Genomic DNA, 23,198 nt, shown 5'->3' on the forward strand with positions numbered 1-23,198 from the left:
TTCAGGGAACAGAGGTGCAGGTCCTGGGTATCTCTGCATCCTCCTCATATGCAGAGTGAATAAGACCAAGATTTATCTGTCTGAGGGGTGTTCGTGGACACTGAGTAGAGCCACAGGGACCTTCCCAAGCCATGGGTTAATGCCTCAATTATTCAAGTTGCTCTTTTGCACGTGGCTGCAAATCCTGCAAACTCTCCCAGGCAGCATCAGCCTTCCCTTGCCAGTGTCAGCAAATGAATCCAGGTGAGAAATGTGACTCTGAGCTCCAGCTGGGTGCAGCCGGCACGGTTTGGGCTACGAGGATTTGCATCATCCAAGGATCTGACCTATGTCCAATGCACATACAGAACAGCTGCCTGATTGCAAAGGGGCTTGTACCACTTAAACAGCAGAATTTCCCCTGTTTTGCTTTGTTCTTTGGTTCTTTACAACTAAGAATCCTCTGAGCTCCTACAGCCGACGTGCTACAAGCCCAGCTGCTTACAAAGTCCTAGCACAGTCACCAGGCAAATGACACTCTGTTCATAAGAAAGCAAGATTTAATCTCTGCAATCTCCAGTCTAGTTTCTCTAAACAGTGAGCAAGAAGTATCTTTTGCATTTTAAATTTCAGCATTTCTGTTTGCTGTCAAAACATTCCTGTTTACAGTTTCATTTTAACAGCTGAGTTACTCCCAGGCACAGAAATTAATATCAGCATTGGTTGCAAAACCCCTTGAAGTTCCTTGTGCCGGTCTTGTACCAAGACCCATCTCTAATCACACCTCCCAGTACAGCAGCTTTCCTTAAGAGCCTAAAACGTTTGGAAACACCTGTAAAATTTGCTTTGAGTATTTTCTTCAGGAAGTGATGTCCTACAGGCTGTGCCTTCTCAGTCAGGATTGCAGGAGGAGGCCCACAGAGCAAACACAGTTGGGTTTTGTCTGGAAGCAAAATGGGCAACACACGAGGCAAAGTCTTCAGACCTAAATCTTGGAAGACAACACTTGATGTCTTCGGACCAGTGTCCTGCTGATTTCTTCTACTCTCCGGCATCCTGGAGGAGAAGTTACGTGTCAGTTGAAACTCCTCTCTAAGCCTTTTCTTTCTCTGTCTCATAAAAATTTACCTTCTGTGAGAAAAAAATCCACCCCTTAGTGACCAAGGATTTGCCATTACTTCTCTATGGATTTATTGCTCTCCTTGTGAGAAAAAATAAATTTATTGTTTTTACGTAATCTACCCAGTTCCCCTTTTATTAAGGCAGGGATAACAAGTCCTCTCCCCATTTCTCCACAGACTAACCTGTTTATATTGCAAACATTCCCCTCCTGGAAGTTGCTATAGCATCTTGCCCAGGGCAAAGGAAAGCTGTGGGGAAATGTGGTCACGGAGAGGAAATATTGCTGCCTCACCTGTCAGTGCCATTGCCAGGCGAAACTCCTCCTTCAGCATCTGGAGAACTTCTTTTGCTCCTTCTTCACCCTGGGAGATGAGGAGACAACGTGAGCTATTATGTGTGTAGGTATAGATATACATATACACACGTGCCAAAAAAAGGTTGATGCCCCAATGTAAATCCTGAGTTCTTGTCATAGCAAATTTTAACAGATGATCTGGATGCACCCAGGCCCACTGAGACACCATCACACACACTCCTGTTGCACACAGACTTGGCTACGTGCACAACAAAAGCCTAAACAGTGACTTTAGGTGTCTAAAAACACGCATTTCAGCTTTCTCTAACTTACTTGATAAGCCAGCCCCCAGAGCAGAGGTCTTCCAATGAACACAGCTCTGGCACCAAGAGCGAGAGCCTTGAGGACATCGGTGCCTTTCCTCACCCCGCCGTCCAGGAACACCTCCACCTTCCCCTGCACGGCCTCGACGATCTCAGGCAGCACATCAATCTGCAAGAGTGACACCACAAGCACAGCTCAGCTGCTTCTGCAACCCTGCTGATGTTTGGGGTGAGTTCTTACACGCAGGATCCAGGCTATACAGCAGCTCAGTGAGCAACTGCATGCACAACTATACCCAAAAAACAGGGCTTTGTATTTATATTTGTGCCTTAGCAGGTTAGCAGGGATAGACAAAGGTCACATTTATTTGGAGTGTCCCATAAAGACAATCAGCAGGGTCACACAAAACATCCATCTGAGCCCATGACGTGGATGTGACACAAGCTGGTATCTGATTCTTGTGCAGAATGCAAGAAACAGCCAGCAGAGAGGAGGTCTTTCCATGGGATTTCCTCCCAAAATTCCAGTCTTCACTAGTTCAGGGATGAAACTGAATCAGTGCCACTTTTTAAATAATCATCTTTGCTTTCCTGTTTAAATTCATTATTCATTTATCCTGAGGGCCCAGCTAGCACCAGGATCCCCGAGGCAAGCTCTGGACCTATGGACAAGGAGTAAGAGAAAGGTGTGCCTGGAGGAACTTGGAGCTGGCTGAAAATCTTAATTAATGTATTCCTCCTTTGCAAAATGCATCTTATCACAGGAATAACTGCAGAGAAAAACTTCATGGAAGAAACAATTAGTTTTCCCCTAAGTTCTGAGCAAGGTGGGATGTTGCTTTCACCAAACTCTACTTATCCCCTCCACCAGTGATACAGGGAAAAGGGAAAAGTATTTTTACTCTTCCCAAGTGACAATTAATTGAGGAATTTATTCCTCTTGCCATGCAGGAGGTCCCAGTGAAGGGATGAGCCTCCTGAATTCAAGCCTGGAGTATTAATTAGAGGGCAACTGCTCCTATAAGGCCACCTAAATAGTTCCTATTCATGAAAATCAGGAAAGACACAACCCCAGAAACCAAGTATTAAGGGGGCTGGAAACGGTGTGTGGTAGGAAGACAAAAGACTCACAAATCCAGGCCTTTCAAATACGGATGTAATTCATTTCCTTTTAATGGATAAAAATGACTGGAAGACGGGGAGGGGAAAAAAACCAACTTGAAAGTGCAGTTTGTTTTTAGATTTGGATTAAAATTTTCTTGAAGTTTGGCACTTGCTGTGATTTTCCCCCTCCCTTTGGTTTTGCTCTCTTGCCAGACATATTTTGGATCTCTTTCCATATACAGAGACCACTTTCTACATCCTGACAAACTGTACCAAACTTTAAAGTGCTCTAATAAGTAAAGCATGATGCAAACCATCATTAAAACAGAGATTTCCTCAATGGGTAACTAGACACCAGAAATATTGACCAGCTTGGGTTGAGCTCACCATCTGAAAAGCCGTGACATTCAAGCAAATTATTATGTTTCTAAATCCAACATTTAGCATGATCTGATACAGATATTTGTATGATAAAAACTGCATTGTGCAGGGCACTCCTTTAGACCATAAATCCAGCTTTAGTAGTTCTCCTCTGTGCTCTGGTGTTGCAAAGGAATAACCCAGAATGTGGAAATCTCTGTTTTACTGCAGCTGTCAAAAAACTAATTCGTATTTCTGGAGCTTTCTCATCTCTCCAAATGATCTTTTTAACATCCTCAGACATTGTTCCTGCTGGATTCCCTCACACACAGGCTTGCCTGAGATTTTCAAGTCCTCTCAGTGGAACTGGGACTGCATTCTCAGAAGGTGACAAGATGACCTGTTCCCCTCTCCCTTCAGGGAATCCTCATGGAAAACAGGAGGTTTTTCATCAGGAACACATTGGAAATACTGAAAGAGGCACAACTGGGCTTTGATTCTCCTCCCTTTCATTCTCTTTTTATTTGTGCAGCTTTCCCACACCAAATGAAGCAGGATGAGTGATGACTGGAATTTTGGGGTTTTTCTTTCAGCCTGAACACATACTTTTTCATTTGCCTTTCCTTCTTTCTTTTTTGCCGACCAAGAAATTCTCAAATCCCTTTCACCTTTGGAAAAGGCCCGGGGTAGCACGACAAGGAAAAGGAAAAAGGAAAAAACTGTAATTTAACCACTCTGTCCCTTTTCCAAAGGTGAAAATATTTGAAAGGAGAAAAAGAGAGAGTTTCATTCTGCCTTTAGCTGTTCCATAACTGTAATTTTTCAGAAGCCTCTAAAGAATATTAAAAGGGGAAAAACAACTCCAATACAACCTTCAGTGTGCTGCAAATGGCAGCAGGAGTTTTTCAAAACAAGAATGGGAAAGGAGACATGAAAGAAGGGACTGGAAAAAATGTCTTAAGGGTTTTCCAATTTGATCTGAGCAAGGGGAGGCTGTGTCTAACTCACACCCAGAGAGGTGGAGAGAGGTCCCTCACGGGTTAAGGCAGATAACACATATTCCAGGTTTTCCCTCCAGCCTCCAGAGAAAGCAAACAAGCCAAAGGCAGGGAAAATTAGGGACTAATTGATGCATATTGGCCCCAGTACTTACAGTTGCAGGGACCCCATCGAGCTGTCGTGCTCCGTGATTTGACACCAGGATACCATTTACCCCGATCTTTAGAGCTTCTTTAGCATCATCAGCTGGGAAAAAAAATAAATCCAAACTAGTTATGTTCTTCCATGATGAGAGGAATTTTGGGATCCCTAAAAAAATTCTTGCCAGCTAATGCAAAGCCACCTTGGGGCTTCAGCTTTCCAAAGCCTCACCTCAGCACAGAAAAAAGTTTCATTTTTAAGCAATAAGACCAGAAAGTAGTTTGAAAGCTTAGAGAACATTTAATCCCTTTGGATCAGCAGCCACTTGGGTTGCTAGTCTTTATTTTCTCTACTGTGTTCTAGAACTCATCACTAAGAAGTTATTTTGCTGAATGATTTCATCCAAGCCAAAATTTTTGGCACGATTACAGTAATAATCCAGACTTAATGAAACCACTACACTGTGCTCAGTGCTCCTTGGACTGAATGAAAATCCAGCTTCCCCTCAAGTTGTATCAACTCAGGTCAGGGTTTGCAGACACAATTAAACAGAGCAAATTCAATCTTCCTGGCTGCATCTGATTTCAGATATGATATAAGTTTAATCAGCTGCTTCCACAAGTGTCTTCATTACTGGCTTCTTAATGGTGTAGAGGAAGAGAAAGCTTTTCCCTCACCTCCCCATTGGAAGCAGCAGAGCTACACACCTCTGAGGATTCCCTTAACCTACACACCCCTGAGATTCCCTTAACCTACACACCCCTGTGGATTCCCTTAACCTACACACCCCTGAGGATTCCCTTAACCTACACACCCCTGAGGATCCCTTTAACCTACACACCCCTGAGGATTCTTTAACCTACACATCCCTGAGGATTCCCTTAACCTACACACCTCTGAGATTCCCTTAACCTACACACCCCTAAGGATTCCCTTAACCTACACACCCCTGAGATTCCCTTAACCTACACACCCTGAGGATTCTTTAACCTACACACCCTGAGGATTCCCTTAACCTACACACCCCTGAGGGTCCCTTTAACCTACTCACCCCTGAGATTCCCTTAACCTACACACCCCTGTGGATTCCCTTAACCTACACACCCCTGAGGGTCCCTTTGACCTACACACCCCTGAGGGTCCCCTTAACCTACACACCCTGAGGATTCTTTAACCTACACACCCCTGTGGATTCCCTTAACCTACACATCCCTGAGATTCCCTTAACCTACACATCTCTGAGGATCCCTTTAACCTACACATCCCTGAGGATTCCGTTAACCTACACATCCCTGAGGATCCCTTTGACCTACACACCCCTGAGGATCCCTTTGACCTACACACCCCTGAGGATCCCTTTGACCTACACACCCCTGAGGATTCCCTTAACCTACACACCCCTGAGGATCCCTTTGACCTACACACCCCTGAGGATCCCTTTGACCTACACACCCCTGAGGATCCCTTTGACCTACACACCCCTGAGGATTCCCTTAACCTACACACCCCTGAGGATCCCTTTGACCTACACACCCCTGAGGGTCCCCTTAACCTACACACCCTGAGGATTCTTTAACCTACACACCCCTGTGGATTCCCTTAACCTACACACCCCTGAGGATCCCTTTGACCTACACACCCCTGAGGATCCCTTTGACCTACACACCCCTGAGGATCCCTTTGACCTACACACCCCTGAGGATTCCCTTAACCTACACACCCCTGAGGATCCCTTTGACCTACACACCCCTGAGGATCCCTTTGACCTACACACCCCTGAGGATCCCTTTGACCTACACACCCCTGAGGATCCCTTTGACCTACACACCCCTGAGGATCCCTTTGACCTACACACCCCTGAGGATGCCTTTCACCACGATGGGCAGCGAGGTGAGCCCCCGAAGCCACTTGATGTCCTCCCAGTTGAGACTTGGATCAATGGTCTCAGCCACGTACACGGCCAGCCCGCTGTTCTCTCCAAAGTCTTTCCCTGAGGAAAACGTCAGGTCGCTGCTGGGAAAGTTTTTTAATCTAAAATGACAAAAGAAATGGAAAAATAGGCTGAGAAACGTCCATTGTAGCCCCAAATCAATATACCTGTGATAAAACTTTGCTGTGCTGCAGGGCAGGAGCAAAAAAAGCCAGTCCCAGTGTGTCAGATCCCAGTCCTTAGTGAGCCAAAGCCTTTCACTGACAAAGCATTTGATAACCAACATAAGCATTTGATCTTTAAAGTCCTTCCAACCCAAGCCTTTCTATGTTTCTGTGATGATTCTGTGCAAGGTTCTCCAGCCTAAGGCAACAGTCCTAGTTCTAGCAAAAGAAATAGGGTTTGGTTTTGCTTCTTTTTCAAATCCAGGGAATTCAGCTACAAAAAGGAATAGGGGATCAGGTAGGTGGGAGGAGAGAAGGAGGAAGGGAAGTTTTGTTAAGCTCCACTGAGGATTCCCTTAACCTACACACTCCTGAGGATCCACCTGAGTGGATCTGCCTGAAGCCTTGCAAAGAATTCAGAATTTCCATCTGTCCAACAAGGCCAACATCCAGCCAGTTCACCTTGTGCCTCTTTTGTTCATGTCCTGGTAAAACGTGGGGGGGGGGGGGAAATTAGTTCATATGAAAACATCAGCTATTATTTGGGGCTTTTAGCCCCAGATCAGTCAGGTTCTAGGACACCCACGTCCCACACGAGGCTGATTGCTCTGTTCTTCAGAAACCACACTGGGCTATTTAATACTCATATTACACATTTTGGGAAGTGCATGAGGTTTTCTGCATGGAAACTGGCTGGTTTCACTGCTGATTTCATGCCTGCAACAAGCAGCACTTCACATGGCTTTTCTGTTCAGCTTCAGGCCCAGAAGCAAAGGAGGAAGGAGCGGGCTCCCAGCAAGATCCAGCTTTTCAGCTGTTGGTTTGTGGAGGGTGGGGTACCCAGAGAAAAACAGAACCAGGGATAAGATTATATAAATAACTGTTGTTTTTCTTGGCCTGGGAAAAGCAGATCAACACTTGAATGAATGTTGCCTTACATACGTTTCAGAGCACAATGGCACCTTGTTGTTGCTTTGAAACTTTGTTGAAAACCTGAAGCCAAGAAAAAGTTATCGCGTAAATGAGCAAGAGCCCCGCGCTAGGAGGGTTTCACCGCCGACCCTGCAACGAAACCCGGCCCAGCATCGCCCTGAAATCTGCAGAGATTAATTGGGACCTTTAAGGATTGCTCCAATTCCACGGGATTTCATCCAGTTCACTCCAAACCTCGGTATGGTTTGGTCAGGTGGGGTCAAAGGGTTTCAGAAACGCTCCACCGCTTCCCTCAAGTATTTTGGGGTCATTGGACTCACACTGAGAAACTCTCTAACCCCAGGCCTTAAGATTATACTGCCCATAAAAAATAAGCTATTTAAAGAATTATTGAATTCTTTTTTAGGTAAAATGTCAGTGTGTATTGATGGTGTTGTGGCAAACACAGATTACAGCAGGATCACAATATGGGGCATCCACATCCCAGCATGGTCCATTTTCAGCTTGGATGTACCAGGGCTTTTTTCTTTCCGCTGCTTTCCTCCTAAGATTGTACTTTATAACACAAAGATAGAGGCAGGGTTCAGGTTGCTCTGTCAGCCTTCATCATATCATATTTTAGCTTCAAGTACAAGTGTAAGGGGGAGAGCCAACACCCCAAGCTCTGGAGGATTTTTTACCTGCGAGGTGGAGAATCAGACTCACTATTTTCCATAATTTTCAAATAGAAGGTGAGAGAGACCTGGGGATGTGATTCTTCCTAGGTACACGTTACATATATTGCATAACACAGCAGTCTTTGGAGACATAGGAAGAGCAATTCAGTTTCATTGATAATATTCAAAAGTAGCTTTCACCCAAAAATCCAACTTCATCTGCTCCAAAGTAATTTCACCTGTCCTTTAATCATGTTTTCTTTCCATTTTTGTGTTCATTTGCATGCTCTGAATAATCTTAACACACACCACGGCAAGCTGCAGTCATTACCAATACCTACCTGCAAGATTTTTATCTCCAAGTCCTGGATATCCCATTAAATACTCTTCCAGTTAATACTTGTGGCTGCTAAAACTGTGCCAGCACTTCAGCACATCTTTATCAGGGTGCTCTGTACAGTCTACCAATTTATATCTGCAAAAGGCCAGGGAAACCAGTGCCCTGACAACACCATTTTAAGGTTAAAAATCTCATTTAACTCTGTTAAAATTGAATGCTTCCCAGGCCCTGCAGTGGGGAGGAACTAGAATTAGTGCTGAAGCCAACCAGGAGGCCACAAAATTCTGAGACAGAGAATCACGGGGAGTAGAAACTGCCCTCACGGAGAATTCAGAGAGATTTACAGCCACGTGTTTCTGTATTCGAGCAAAAGAAAAGTTGAAGCTGCCCACCCCACACCCCACATCCCACCCGGGGGGTGTACCTGAGGTTTGGAGGGAGCTGGAACTTGTTGCGCACGTCGGCTCGGCGCTGGCCCAGGTAGGGCGTGTCGGCCGTGACGAAGATGCCGCTGTAGCCGGCCCGCTCCGCCCGCCGCACCAGGGACTCCGCCACCGCCCGGTCCCTGTACACGTACAGCTGCAGCCACAGGAGGCCCCCCGGCGCTGCCGCAGCCACCTCCTCGATGGAAGAGGTGGCCCAGGAGCTCAGCATCATCCCCGTCCCCACGGCCCGGCAGGCTGCGGGAATACAAAGGCGTGTTTGGGATTATCCAAAGCTGAGCTGCTCTGAGCTGTGGAGCGCTTGGCTCGCCAGCAGATGTTGGTGCGTGTAATTACACACTGTCTTTCCTTAATGTGAGTGCATTCCAGGGAATGCTGCATTAACAGCAGTTACTAACAGGGATGAGCTGTGAGCACTCTCTGCCTTATTCTGTGGGATTATCCACAAATTCTGGTGGCTGCTCTCCGCACGCTGCTCCAGCACTAGAAATCAAACATATCCTAATCAAACTAAGCCTAATACATAGCGATAATTATCCAATGGGAATCCTGCTTGTAAGCCCCTAATGCCTGGGTGTCACTGGTCAGAAATTCTGGCGTAAGAATTTAAAAGACGCATCCACACACAAAGTTCTGAATGATCTAAAAAAAAAAAAAAAAAATAATTAAAATAACGCATTTGAGGCTTCCAACTTTTTGCCTCCCAAAAATCGCCGTCCCCAAGGATCATTTCCAACCCAGGCTGCAGCAGCTGACCTCATGCAGATATATTTTTATGAATCTAGCACTTATTCTTTTTGGAGTGATCTGTCACTTAATATAAAATAAAGGAAAACACACCGTGAAACTCCAAGATATTACAGAAAGCCTTATTTTTCTTGCTCTACCGCAGAATGCATATTTTTAATGTAAATGGAGCTCTGTTTCAAGACGTCACCTCCAGCCCATCGAGGAATTAAAAAGTGGTCTTTATGACAACATTTGATTAAATAAGGATTACGGGTCTCTTGGAGTGGAAACTTATGAACAGCTTATTCAAACAAATTGGTCACGCCCTCCCAGGGCGCTTTCCCTCGCTGGAAATACGGTAGCAATGACCCAAAACTCCTTCGTAGCCGTTTCGTTCCTCCCCTTAAAATTCCTGAAAATAGTTCCCTCTTATGGTGAAGTACCAAGAAATGAGGTTTCTTTCTAAAGAACCACGGATACCAAATGCCCAAAGTCACGTTGAAATCGGCTGGGGGGGGGTCACCACAAATTCCATAGGAAGTGAATTCCCAAATCAAGTCCGTTGGGCGACGCTGAGAAACAAGGGATCCACATTCCTCTTGCTCTGTCCAACCCAAGCACATGGACGAGCAGGAAGGTTGATAACCCAGCAATTGCAAAACCCTCAGATCAGATAAGGGAGAAATGTAAATGTTATGGTTCAATCCGCCTTTAGGTATCCCGTTATTCCCATTCTTCCTCTCCTTCTCAACCCTACCTCCGCGGCCCTACGGACACAAGAGTGGTTGCAAAAGCCAAAATTAAATATTTCTGGTGAAGAGAAGATTTAAAACACGATATTTCACCATATCCTTTCAACTTAGCATCATCATACGCAGCAATGGAGAAAATAATGCTTTGCTCTTGTATAAGATCAGATCGAAGCAGTTCGGTTCAACCAGAGTTCAGCCATCCCAAATGGGGGAATGGCATTTTCATGCAAGCACACTCACAAAATTCCCCTCATCTCTCCTGCAAAGTTCACAGCTCTCTGGTGAAGCACCAGCCCAACATCCACATTTTAGATCTGCTCAGGCCAATTCGAAGGTCACACACAAAATTTTTCGAAGTTTTTCAAAATTCCAAGTTCCAGTTTTGGTCGATCTGTGCTTCACCTTGATCATTTTAAAACTTACTTTGACAATTTTCTAGACTTGCAAAACCAAGAGATACAGAGTCCTGAAGCGTTGCCAGGTTTGGGTTTGGTTTTTTTCTACCTCAAATTAGGTTTTGCTAAAAATACACTCCCACTTCTCGCACATTTAGCTGCAGTTGAAGCAAACAGAAGCAATTCATTTCCTCCAACAACCATATTTCCCATTTCAGTTTCGGGGTGCTGCAAATACCTCTGTTTGTTGTTACAGACCAGTACTGGTAGAGCCATATTCCCACAGGATGCTCTTGCTGCAATATGTGACATTTGCCAGAGTTTAAACATCAGCTCTTTTGTAAACCAGCCTTTCCTCATGCCTTTTCAGACTGCTTTTCGTTTGCTTTTCTGTTTTCCTCAGGTCTTCTTTTAATCCTGAGCGTTGCCCAGAGCGAACGTTCACTCCTGTACACCCTGCAGGCTCCTGGGGGGATCCATGACAGCCCAGAGAGAATTAGCCACACACAGAGGGCTGGGGAAGTTCATGGAATCACAGAATGGCAAAGAATCTTTCCCTAATATCTGATCCAAACCTCACCCCAGTGTGAAGCCATTTCCCCTTGTCCTGTTCCTTCAGGCTCTTGTCCCAAGTCCCTCTCCAGCTCTCTTGGAGCCCCTTTAGGCACTGGAAGGGGCTCTAAGGTTTCCCTGGAGCCTTCTCTTCTCCAGATTGAACCACTCCAACTCTCCCAGCCTGTCTCCAGAGCAGAGGTGCTCCAGCAATCAGATTGTGGTGGGGTGCCCAAGAAAGGGATTTTCACAGCCTTTTCCTCACAGCTGCCTTGAGCAGGCACAGGTTTGTCAGCCCCACTGTGACCTGCTTGTACTTAGAGCCCAGGAGCAAGGACACACCTTCTTCACCAGGGAACACCAACCTTGATAAAACGGGACTTTCCTCATCCTTGGGGAACTCAACCAAAGTATTTTACACAGCAACAAATCAAGGCTGACCCTGGGACAGGACCCACCTGGGAGTTCCAGTGGAGAACAGAGCAGTGACCTTGCTTAGCCCTTTTTCATCCTGAAACCTCAGTCTCCCCATCTGGTGAGACATCACTTCATTACATGGTTTGGGAAGGGTATGGAATTTGTCCCTGTGGGCAACTCAGAGGCAACGTACTCCAGGGGAGGCACTGGAGAGGAGCCCCGTTCAAAGGTGCATATTTTGTCAGGGTTATCTTGTATGGGAATGGGAATTTGCTTTTTTCCCCTCCAGCTGGGCAAATTCCCCTCATTTCCCTTTTAGGGGCATCTCCAAAGCCCAGCAGTCACACTGCTCCCCTGCAGTCATTCTTCCCTGAATCCACCAGTGAATCCACTGCCCCCCAGTTAAGGGCCAGAGGACATTCCTTGGGATCCACACGCCGTCCTTTTGGCACGGTGGTATTTCTCGGGAGCAGCAGCCAGGTTCTTGGAGCTGCATCTCCTGAGAAACAGAGTTGTTTAAAGTACTTCACGTTGCTCTCCTGACAAACCGCTCTTGGCTGAGATGCCCTGCCCGGCCTTTGCTCGCCCGGCCCTCCCAAATCCCCCGTGCGAGTCATCTTGCCCCAGCGCATTCCCTCAGCTGTGTGGGAAGGCTGCAGGCTCCAGGGAAGGAGACACGTGGCCCAAAGGGATCTGGCAGGGCTGTCAGGCCAGGCTGCCTGTGTGCACATGCAGCACAAAGTCCCCTGGCCGTGACAGTCTCCAGGGTCAACCCGGGCCAGGTCAGCCCAGGCCATGTTGTCCCACGGGAATATTGTCCTCTGGAGCAGCCACACCTCAAAATTAACCTCTGTTTTTTGATCAATACATAGATAACAGGTTAAAGGTAAGTACAAAATCCTGCTGTTTTCACTGTGGCTGAGCACAACAAGGAATAGATCACCAAATCCCTCCTTCCCAGTCACTGGTGAGCACAAGGAACCTTCCAGGAGCAAACAAAAAGCACGGCAGCAGCCTGTTAAGAGCCAAAGGAACACAGGTGTTGCTCCCTGTCTAGTGGAAGTGACAGAGCTGCCAGGAACTCAGCTAAAACAGGGGGGAAAAAAGCTTTCCAGTCAATATTGCTGCTCTCCATTTGGCAAAGCAAACGGTGCACTCACGTCGCAGGTGGTGGTGAAACCCTTCCTGCGTCAGCAGCAGTTCTGAGAGAGGTTTGAGGGCAGTCACAGAGGGCAAACAAAAAACTCTGAGCCACTGCCATGCACAGTTTTCCAAAAGAAAATTGGGTTATCAGCCTGATTTTCAGCCAGTCAGGGAGAAGTCAAGTCTTGCAGTGCTGCTTCGGGGTGAAAACACAGGAATAGAAGGTAGCAGGTCAGTAAGAGCTTTATGGAACAAGCAGGAATATAAACAGAAATGTCAGTAAAATAATGCTACAAATCTGTTTATAATCAATTAAAGGCTGCAAAAAATTGCCATTTCTTGCTAAGGAGCTGGATGGTGCCCGAGATTTTGTGTCAGGGCACTTGAGGTGGGTGCTGTTGACACAGGGAGCACGTTGGTTTGCAAGCCCAGCGTGGCGTTGGGATGGCAAAGGGATGTCCTGGCATGGAGGAACAGCGAGTGCCCTGATGGACAGGCAAGAAAAATCCCTCAGAATCAGAAGGGTTCTATTGAAAAGTGTTTAGAGAATAACCTTTTGCTCTTTAATGGTGGCTAAGATTATTCATCCAATTTGGCAAATATTTTTAGTTAAAGAGGTTGAAATTGGAGTGGGGAGGATGAGAAAAAAAAAAATCACCTAAGTCAAAATGTCATGTGTTGATCTTTTCAAAATGGAAATGTTTTCTCCTGAGCTAACACTTTTGTTTCAAAACAGAGCTATGGCTAAAAGCATCAGCCAGTAGGAAAATGAAATAAAACATTGTGTTTTGGATCAAATGAAACATTTCAAATGTTAATCCAAAACAATTTTCCTCCCAATTTTTCAGTTTCTACTGAACAGAAAATCCATTCTTTGGAAAACTGCCCTATATACTGATGAACTACAACTAAAATGCCAGGGAATATACTTGAAGGAAGACCTGGAAGAACTGGGACAAGTGCCAAGGTGTGTGAAATTGTTTCAAGGACAAGCAAGCTTTCTCTCTAAGGAAGGAGTCCTGGCATTTAGACATGTCAAAGAAAATTGAGAAGTAACATTATTTTTTTTTTTTTTGTTCTAACTAACAGAAGTATAAGTAAACCCAATACCTGGATTTGAGGCTGTGCAAGTTTTGACCATGATTGACCCCACTCAGAGTGAGGTCAGTTAACCTTTGGAATAACTTCCATTGTGTTGGTTGGCCTGTCACCAGCAACTTTTAAAATTGCAACTGGAAGTTTTTCCTTAAAAGATCCTTTGCTAACGAAGCAAACTGTCAGTGAAGGGTGTTTAAGGCCCTGTCTTGGGAAGGTGCAGCTGGGTCACTGCAGGAGAGCATCCCTGGGGGAGCAGCAGCCCCCAAAAGCCTGGCAAGCCCCAAAGTGAGGGGTTGTGATGTTGAAGGGAACCTTTAAGCCAAAGTTGCACTTTACTGAGCTAATTCCTGTCATCTTATAAGGTCAAACCAAGAGCCTGGCACTGAATGCCCCGCCCCACCTCTAACAGCACAAAACCAAAGCCATGTTTTCCTCTCCCCCAAACACCAACGCAATACAGAGGGTGTGATTTTAATTCTGCTCTCCTCTGAAAGCAATGAAAAACTCCCCAGCTCCAATGGATGTGTTTACTGGATCACATATTCCAACCAGTGCCAGTACACTGAGCTCCCCCAGCTCGACAACCCAAGGACATTAAATGCAATAATCATGTGTTAAAAGTTTGAAAAGTACACAAAAGTAAGTGCACAAAAATCAGGGAATTCCAGAATTAAGTTATTACCACAACCATAACTCAGCCCTGCTACTCAGCCTTACTGTACCCCTTGACTTGGCATGCCATTATGGATTTATGCCTTAAAGTGTGGCCAGGATGCAGAATCAGTGGGAATTTTTGCTAAGAAACATCCTCAGTTTTGTGTGTTTCAAATCTTGCCCTCCTCATCGCATTAATATGCTTGCACTTAACAGTTTAACGCTTCAGAGTTTCCTCCCAGCATAACCTGGCCCGGAGTTAATCCCCGGGAGCTGCCAAAGGACAGGACAGCACCAAGGCTCCCACCGGCCCTTCCCAAACCCATTCGAGGTGTTGGAGCTCCATCGCGTGGAAAGCGCCGGCACAGCCATAACAACACTGGCTTCCAGTAAATCTCTGGGGAAGGGAAAAAAGAGTGGCCCCAAACACGGTATAAAGTTAGAGAAATCTGCTTTTACAGAGATGGCTGCTGGAGTTGTGCTGCGACCCTGAGACCAGCTCCCACTGCAAGGATGGTCCTTAAGATTCCCTTCACATTGGTTCTTGCTGCATTGGGCATGGAAACACTGTTGGAGGAATAACTCAGCCATGCAGGGGATTTATTTTTTTTCCAATATCACTTATTTAAGTTTTGTATCCTGTTTCATTCAGTGCTGGGGCACTGAAATACACAGCCCAAACCTCTTCCTCAGTTTTCGGGTCATTCTGCAGCTTGGGTGAAAGGAGTAGAAAACAAGTTTGCCACCTCAGTTCTGGTTAATGCCCCATTTCTCACAGCCTTTTAGGTGCAGTCTCTGTGCTGGCAACATCTCTGGGCAGCTTCTAGCCCAGAGGGGCCCCTATCTCCCTGGGATGCTCTCTCTTCAAAGCAAGGATTTTTCCCAGGCAAGCAAAGGCTTCTGAATTTCCAGAAGCAATTCTCTAAGAGGAAAACTGGTGCTGTGATGATATATATATATATAGTTATATTTATAGAATGTATAGGTAGATACAGTTTTCAATGTTACACGTGACAAGCATAACGCTCTTGCAAACTCCTGTTTCACAGGGAGGGAGCGCCGCTCGAACAAAGCAAACAGCGGAAAACAACCCAAAAACCAACCAGCAGCAGCTCAAACCCACCCGGGAGCAAGAAACCAAGGTGGGATCCGTGGCCAGGATGATTTTGTCCGTGCCCACCCCCCCGTGGGGGCAGTCTGTGCGCTCACCTCTGGCAGTGGCCGTCTCCCCGTCGGGGTGAGCCATGCGCTGCATGGCGGTGGCGGCCACGCACACGGGCACCGACACCCGCTGCCCCAGCACCGAGGTGGACACGTCCATCTCCGACACATCCCTCAGCACCCGCGGGTACAGCTTCCACCTGGCACGGGGGGCAAAGGGAGAGAGTTAAAGGAGGCCTGAGGCACTGGGGATATTTACAGGGCAGGTTTTCCTGCTGTCACACGGTGGGAGCTGTGCTGGGGCTGGAGCAGGACCCCCCTGTGTCACCCAGAGCTGCAAACTAAACCTGTGAAACGGGACTTTTCCCCGCCATCCAGGCGATGTCACAGCACTGCCACCGTCACCAGAAGCCACGAGAGGGGGTGCGATAGCAGGGGCTGCCTCTCGCACGGGCCAAAGCCTCTCTGCAAGCACCAGCCTCTCACTGAGGCCTCCCTCCCTCCGAAAGGGCTCCGATGGCCACTGGATTTCAATTACAGAAAAGAATTAAAAGCTTAAGCTCTGGTACTGCTGAACCTGACTAACTGCTCTGACTGAAAATATTGTAATTCTCAGCATGGAGAGAGAACCAGAGCCATTGTAACCCTCCAACAGCGAGGAGGGGTGAGCTTGAGCTTGCATATTAAACTGGCAAGTCAGTGAAAAAGAGACAAGACAGAGTCTTGTGTATTTTGTAGAAAGATCGAGAGACTTTTCCCTGAGGAGCCTGGGACAGAGCCAGGATGAGACCCATCGTCCCTAAGTCCTGGAGCACGGGGCCCTGCCAGCTCTCCAGGAAACGCTCCCCAGGGAGGAGAAGGACAGTTGTGATGCTTGGAAGGAGCTGTGTGGCCACGGGGAGTCAGCTGTGCTGCTCAGTGCCAAGACACACACGGCAAGTGTGTCCTCGGACTTGTTTTCATGCCATTGTATCAGTTTGTTATTTCTCAGGGGAGGATGGGCTGAGGGTGGGACAAAGAAAATATGACTTTTTTTTCCTCCTCCTTTCTTCCTGATCCTCATTCTGAAGGGTTCCTCTCAGCTCTAAGGCAAAAATCCTTTCATAACCTTGCTCATTTAGACAGTCAGAAGCATAAAGGATGTGGAGCATCCCCTCTTCCCCAGCCTCCTGGTTTCTCCTTGTTACCTGGTACGAGCCACTGCCACCTCCAAGCCCACCTGTGAGGCTCAGTCCTGAGTCACAACATTACTGGTGTGCTTTTAGCTGGGCAAAGGAAGAGAAGGAGCAAAAATCCTCCCAGCAGTGTGTGCAAGGAAAATGATGCAGTTCCAGGCGGCGATACCTCTCCATCAACACCCTGACTAGACAAGCCCCTAACAGCAGCAAGGAAAACCCACAAGTAGTATTTACTTCCCAGCCACCAGCACACATGTTCATTCAGCTGCCACACACCACCTGCTTCCTCCAGGTTTTTCAGCGAAAACATTTCCTGGATATTTTGTAATAAGCTTGGATTTTTCTTTTAAATTCATCATCTCCTCATCACCCACATCTTTTTCCAGCCAAGTCCATTCTCATGTGCTGCAATCAGCAACAGAGCGAGCACATCCTTCTTCCCAGCTGGAAGTGGGAGATGCCACAGTGGGGAAGGCAGCAAGCACTGCTGCTTTAGGCAACTTCAGCTAGAAGCTGTTTTGAGGGAAGGATTAAAGAGAAGGAGGGGGATTAATCTTTTGGGGGTTTTTCCTTTTTTCTCCAAGCTAAAAAAATTTCCAATTTCAAATTGTCTTGCAGAGGGGTAAGAGGGAAGCTCTCACTGCTTTCAGCTGTGAAAAACGTTGACGTTTTCAAACTGCAACACATTTTCAAGCAGCTCTTCCTGTTTCCCTTCAGAGCTCATCCCAAATAATCCCCTTGTGCTGCAGGGCTCTTTGGGAAAGGACTCACAGCTCAGAAAGTCTCCATCCCAACCCGATTTGCTGCCTTAATCTCCCCATACAGCTCCACTTCCATCAGAAGGGGCAGGGGCTGGTGCTGTGCCAGGCAAACCAGGAGCTGCTTTTCCTTGAGGGAAAGCAATCTTCCCTCCCAGGGTGTCTTTCCATCCGTGCTCTTTTCGCAGGGCTCTGAACCAGAGGTGAAAGACACGGCAGCCTCACTTTTCTAACCAATATTTCAATTCCTCATGTGCCCATTTTAGTGCCTTTCATTGCTACGAGGTTTGCAGAAAACCCACATCGATGCTGTCACTGCTGAAGCAGCAGCTGCTGTTCCTTGCACGGGACAAAACAAGGCAGCTCCTCCAGAGGCCGCCGGGGATTCCTCGGATTAGCAGGAGCCTGTTCCTGGACACACCGGTGTCAACAACAGGGACTAACATATGCTCTGACATCCCAAATCACCCTGCCTGGCCTCAATGCCTCGCTTGAGAACCAGGAACAAAAAATATTCATCTGGCCTTGGCAGGACCACACTGATGTCAACACAAGAGTTCCCGTTCTTCCCTCAGTCCCAGAGGAACTGGAAGCTGGCAGAGAGTGGCCATACCTGGTTTTAACCTCACCTGAAACACTGGCCTTGTGGAGACAGTTTATACTCTGGCATCTGATTACACAAAGTACTTGAAGCTCCCAAGCTGTCAAAAAGTCAAGACGTTCATTTTATAACCTAACGAGTATGAATTGTGCTGCTCCAAAAATTCCAGGTGGTATTCCAGAGGTACTGTGGGATCTAAGCTTACTCCTTAATAATAATTATATTAGTCCTTAATAACAATCTATTTATTCCTCCATCCTGTAGTGGTACTATGTATCTATAAATACTTCAATAAACATTTTGAATCAGGCTGAACTTGCAGTCGAGCTTCTGACAGGGGAGATCGCTGGGAAATGAAGCTGAACTTACTCATATCTTTCAGAAAATCATCTTACTTTGTGATCTCTGTGACTCAGGGACGTAAAGTCCATCTTACTTTATATTGACCTACAAGCTGCACTTGGGAATAGGCAGAAAAAACACGCTCAGAGACACAGCAGGGCTGTGTGAGGAGCAGAGGGAGCAGCTGTCCTGCATCCATAAGGGGTAGGCCACGCTCCTCCTGACAGCATCCAAGGGAAAAAGAAAGATTTGACACGTTGTTCGTGTCAAACAGGACTTTAAAATCAAAATATTATGAAGCCTTTATAGCAGTTTTTACCTTTTAGAGATGGGTTGCAAACACGGCATCGTGACTGTTAATGGCAGCTTCCCATGTAGTAAGAAAATAGGATTTTTTCATCACAGGAATCAATCCCTGCAGTGGGAAGCAGCTTCAGATCCCTCATCTCACCTCCACTATCCAGCTCTGCTAGTGCCAACACAGTAAGGGACATACCCAGCTCTTTGTTAGCCTGTCTCTGGGAGGTTTAGACCCAATTTAATCACTATTAGCTCCTGCAGTCACAAGTAAAACGTTCACTACTCTGACAGTTTATGGCCTCCCAGTCCTTCCTTTGAGTGTCCTTTCCTTAATGTCTCATTTTGGTTTTACAAGGGCAGGTAACATCAGAGCATCTGGAAGCATTAAGAAAGATAAAATAAAACTCAGGTGAGCACTGCTACCCCCCCTCCTGCTCCTAGTTACCCCTCAGGGCAATCCTTTGGCTTGTGTTTGAGCAGGGAAATTCCAGCCTGGGATGATGGCTTCTGCAGGAGTAAGCCATGAAGAAGTGGTCACAGTAGAGGTGAGTTTTCTTCTCTTGACATTATAAGGCTTTTCTCTCTGTGTCCTTAAAATGAAGGTTTTGAGCCCATTGCTGCCATCTGGCCTTTGAGATCCTGCTAAACTATCACTGCATTTCCTACAGCCTTCAGCTCGTGTGGGATTTCCAGCTGAGCTGCTCACAGCCTATGGAAAAGCAACTGGAGCAGCAAGAAGTGCTGCTCTAAGCAGGAGAGCAGAGTGGGGAAGGAGAAGGACTGAAGATAAATCAGAAAAATCTTGGTTTGGTTTGTTAGACTCAGGAGGATTAAAGACAAAGCCTTTAGAGATTAGCAAAGGCAAGTGCAGGGGTTAAATGTCTGCACCAGCACGGCACCCCAAGGCAAGGGACATCGGCAGCTGTCCCTGCAGCTCACTGGCTGATTAAATATTGGAGCTGAAGGGTCTAGAGAATTTCTGGTAAAAAAAGAACCAAAATGCAGGGAAAGCTAAAAAGGTGCTAATGGATTTTAGGGATGGATTTTTGACAGAAAGTGTTGGGTGGAGGAGTGAGAAGGGAGAGACAATGGTTCTGAAAATCAGTGATTTGAGACTCTTCTTGCTAAAAAAAAAAAGAAGTCGCAGAAAAACTCAGTTTTGTTCACATGGAAAAATCTAAAATTGCACCACAGGCAGTACTAGAGCAGAACTCACACCCCCTACCTCCCACCCCAGCCTTCAATCACCCTCCTACCTGGAAAAGGCTGCCACATTATCTGCCAGCGTTTGCTGGTCATCCGCCCCGGATCGGTAATAATCGTACACGGATTTGGGGAGGAATGCTTTAGCATGCTCCTCAAAATCACCAATGCACACTGGCTTTCCAGACATGGCTGCAGATCCCACGGGGTCAGTTTATTGCCACTTCCCTCTCTTTTAAGATCTGGGGTTTTGTCTGTAAATCATTAATATGGGACCTCATCGGGATTCAATTTACCTACATTTCAAAGAAAAAGAAAAATAAATACACCAGCTTCTTGTGTCACGTTGGACTTCAGCACTGTGTTTTATTCCATGTGGTCAAGGCCAACCTGGAATAGAATGGAAAAAAGTACAGTAAAAATTAAAAAAGAATAAGAAAAGACAGAAATATGTAGTTAAACCTGCAATAACAGGAGTGTACGGTCCCTCACGGACACGTTTATCATCCAAAATATCCATGAGATAAACCTGAAAGTTTGTTTACACCCAAAAAGCAAGACCTTGGTTTAGGTGATTTCTAAATTTGTTAAAGATTTCTTGATCGAATCCTGACTTAAATTTTAACAAACAGACATGGTTTGCACCAGGGTTATGGTAGCTGTTTGTCAAGGGAAACTTCCAAGTGCGTGCATAATTCAGTTTTCCAGCTGTGGGCTGCAAATTAATATCAGTATCCACACAAATACAGCACGAGGCCTTTACCCACAGATGAGTGTCAGGAAGAACTGAAATGCAGACTGGTTTAACCTTGGCACTGCTCTGTGCTCCCAGCACAAAGCTGGGGACCTGTCTGCTTGCATTTATTTAAAGTTTGCAGCATCTGTGCTAAAAGGGGGTGTTTATCCCGGAGCACGAGACAGTGGCACGACAGCTGAACATTTTAATACGTGCAGATGTATTCCAACTTAGTGAACTGAAAAGCTTTTAATGTTGGAATGTTGCAAAAGTTTCTCAAGTCTCCCCAAACATGGAATTTAATGCCAACGTCTCACCAGCACACACAGCTTCCCACCAAGTAATTGGCTCCTTGTTTTAATGAATCTCTCTGGATGAGGGTTCCTCCAGCTGCTTTAATGAGGCATCAGCTGACCTTTAACCTTGGAGCAAATGATCAGCATCTGACTGAACCTGTGTCCTGCTGCAGGATCACAGAGATGCCAATGGTCTCCCACTGACACATAAAATATTCCATAGGGGAAGGACGAGCCAGCTGGGATTTTCTCACTCCAGTTAACTGCAGCAAAGATTAACTGGCACAGTTAACTGCAGCATATAATTCAAATATTTCAGTGTTCAAGCCATCAAGGCTGTTGTGCAAAGCTGTTTTATCAAGTCACATAAGCAAACACTCGTTTTGGCTTCCAAATTCCCCGTGAACACTTGTGAATTTCTCCAAAATAAAGACAGAAAACCCCTATTTCCTGGAGTGTTTTCAGACAGTCTCTCACACCAATCAGAGCTGGACTGACATTTCTTTAGACCCCTCCAAGTCCATCAGAAGAACCAGCAGGAAATATTTGGGGCTTTTTATCCCAGCAATTCCAGCATGGGAGTCAAAACTGATGGATGCTGCAGGGACAGGGACAGTCCCTTGGCCACTCAGCACAGGCAGTGAGCAGGTGGCTGGAACAGGCCCCTGGATGTCTATTTGGGGCAGTCTGAGGACAGCTGGGATGGCAGGAGGCTGGGGCATGGGGCAGAGGGCCAGTTCTCCTGGGAGGAGCTGGATAACTGTGCACAAGGAAACCAACCCAGGGCAGGTCTACAAAGAGGTTCTCAGTGCCAGTTTTGCCCCCTCAACCACACAGTGACATAAAAAGTGCCCTTATCAAGGGTGATTTTTTCACTTCCTTATTGTGGCACTGACACAAATTCCCATTTGTTCCCTGTGTGTTTAAATCCGGAGCTTTCCTTTCTTCTCAGGAAAGACAGAGTAAAAGTAAAGCACAGAGAGGTTTTTTAGGTGTTTTCCTACTGGGAAAGGAATGAAGATGCTGGGTTAAAACAAGTAGTCCCTGCAGTGTGATCAGCTCCCAGGAGGAGGCACACACTCCTCAGCAGCCCCATCCCCAGGAGCTGGGAGTTACCACTGGTCCAGCTCAAAATTCCAAGGTGCAGTTCAAAATTCCAAAGTAGAAACTCATGCTTTTCTACCCCTTTAGTTCAGCCATCAGAGTATCTTCATATTTCCTCTACAGAACCAGAGTTTAGGTTTGTCTGACTGTGGATAATAACTTCCAGAGCCAGATCAGATTCTGGCTGTAGGATCCCACGTGCTGTTTTCATGGAGAAAATTTCATGTTCTCGCAAAACAGAAGGAGAAGCAGCTGATGGAACAGCAAACCAACAAAACACTCACAAGGCTTCATTTGACACCATTCCAGCTTCCACTTTACAGCAGGAGATGGATGTAAAGGAAAAGAAGCAAACCAAAGGGAATGGCAAATCCCTCAAGCCCAGCAGCTGCTCTGTTCCCAGGGAAAGGCAGCTCAGGGAACTCACCTGAAGAGAATGAATCCATGTACTGGTTCCAGTTGTTCACATCATCCAAGCAGTTTGCAGTGATGATTCCTGGTAGTCCCTCCTCCCTCTGGCACAGTTGTCCCTATGGACCATTCCTTCAGCTCTGCTGCTGTGAGACACAACCTGAGGACGGGCCATTTAGCTCTGTACCTTTATCCTGGACCACATCCTGCTGGCCTCCAAATGCCAAATTATTGCCAAATTATTGCCAAATTATTGCCAAATTATTGCCAAATTATTGCCAAATTATTGCCAAATTATTGCCAAATTATTGCCAAATTATTGCCAAATTATTGCCAAATTATTGCCAAATTATTGCCAAATTATTGCCAAATTATTGCCAAATTATTGAAAAATTATTGAAAAATTATTGAAAAATTATTGAAAAATTATTGAAAAATTATTGAAAAATTATTGAAAAATTATTGAAAAATTATTGAAAAATTATTGAAAAATTATTGAAAAATTATTGAAAAATTATTGAAAAATTATTGAAAAATTATTGAAAAATTATTGAAAAATTATTGAAAAATTATTGAAAA

General features: G+C 45.9%; 1 protein-coding gene across 2 annotated transcripts; it reads right to left on the minus strand.

Moving 5' to 3' along the window:
• Positions 1-521: 521 nt before the first annotated feature.
• On the minus strand, positions 522-22,928 carry HAO1 (hydroxyacid oxidase 1). 2 transcript variants are annotated; one of them, XM_064647504.1, is made up of 9 exons: positions 22,636-22,928; positions 20,126-20,368; positions 15,739-15,890; positions 8,771-9,026; positions 6,179-6,354; positions 4,337-4,428; positions 1,730-1,888; positions 1,394-1,463; positions 522-1,035 (listed from the first exon to the last, which is right to left on the minus strand). In XM_064647504.1, exons 2-9 carry the CDS (start codon positions 20,260-20,262, stop codon positions 965-967), a joined length of 1,113 nt encoding a protein of 370 aa, XP_064503574.1. In that variant the 5' UTR covers positions 20,263-20,368; positions 22,636-22,928; the 3' UTR covers positions 522-964. The 2 variants fall into 2 exon arrangements, with proteins under 2 accessions (XP_064503574.1, XP_064503573.1); XM_064647503.1 differs by lacking the exon at positions 22,636-22,928 and having other exon boundaries at positions 20,126-21,062.
• Between the last annotated feature and the right edge of the window lie 270 nt (positions 22,929-23,198).

This window comes from Pseudopipra pipra, chromosome 3, assembly GCF_036250125.1.
Source record: "Pseudopipra pipra isolate bDixPip1 chromosome 3, bDixPip1.hap1, whole genome shotgun sequence".
NCBI lineage: Eukaryota > Metazoa > Chordata > Aves > Passeriformes > Pipridae > Pseudopipra > Pseudopipra pipra.

Excerpts from the sequence above, each read along its gene's own strand:
- HAO1 (XM_064647504.1), bottom strand. The coding sequence starts at position 20,262 with ATGTCTGGAAAGCCAGTGTGCATTGGTGATTTTGAGGAGCATGCTAAA. Across the intron at positions 9,027-15,738 it reads GGAGACGGCCACTGCCAGAG|CCTGCCGGGCCGTGGGGACG; the intron begins GTGAGCGCACAG and ends GTATTCCCGCAG. Across the intron at positions 4,429-6,178 it reads GGTGAAAGGCATCCTCAGGG|CTGATGATGCTAAAGAAGCT; the intron begins GTGTGTAGGTCA and ends TTTTTTTCCCAG.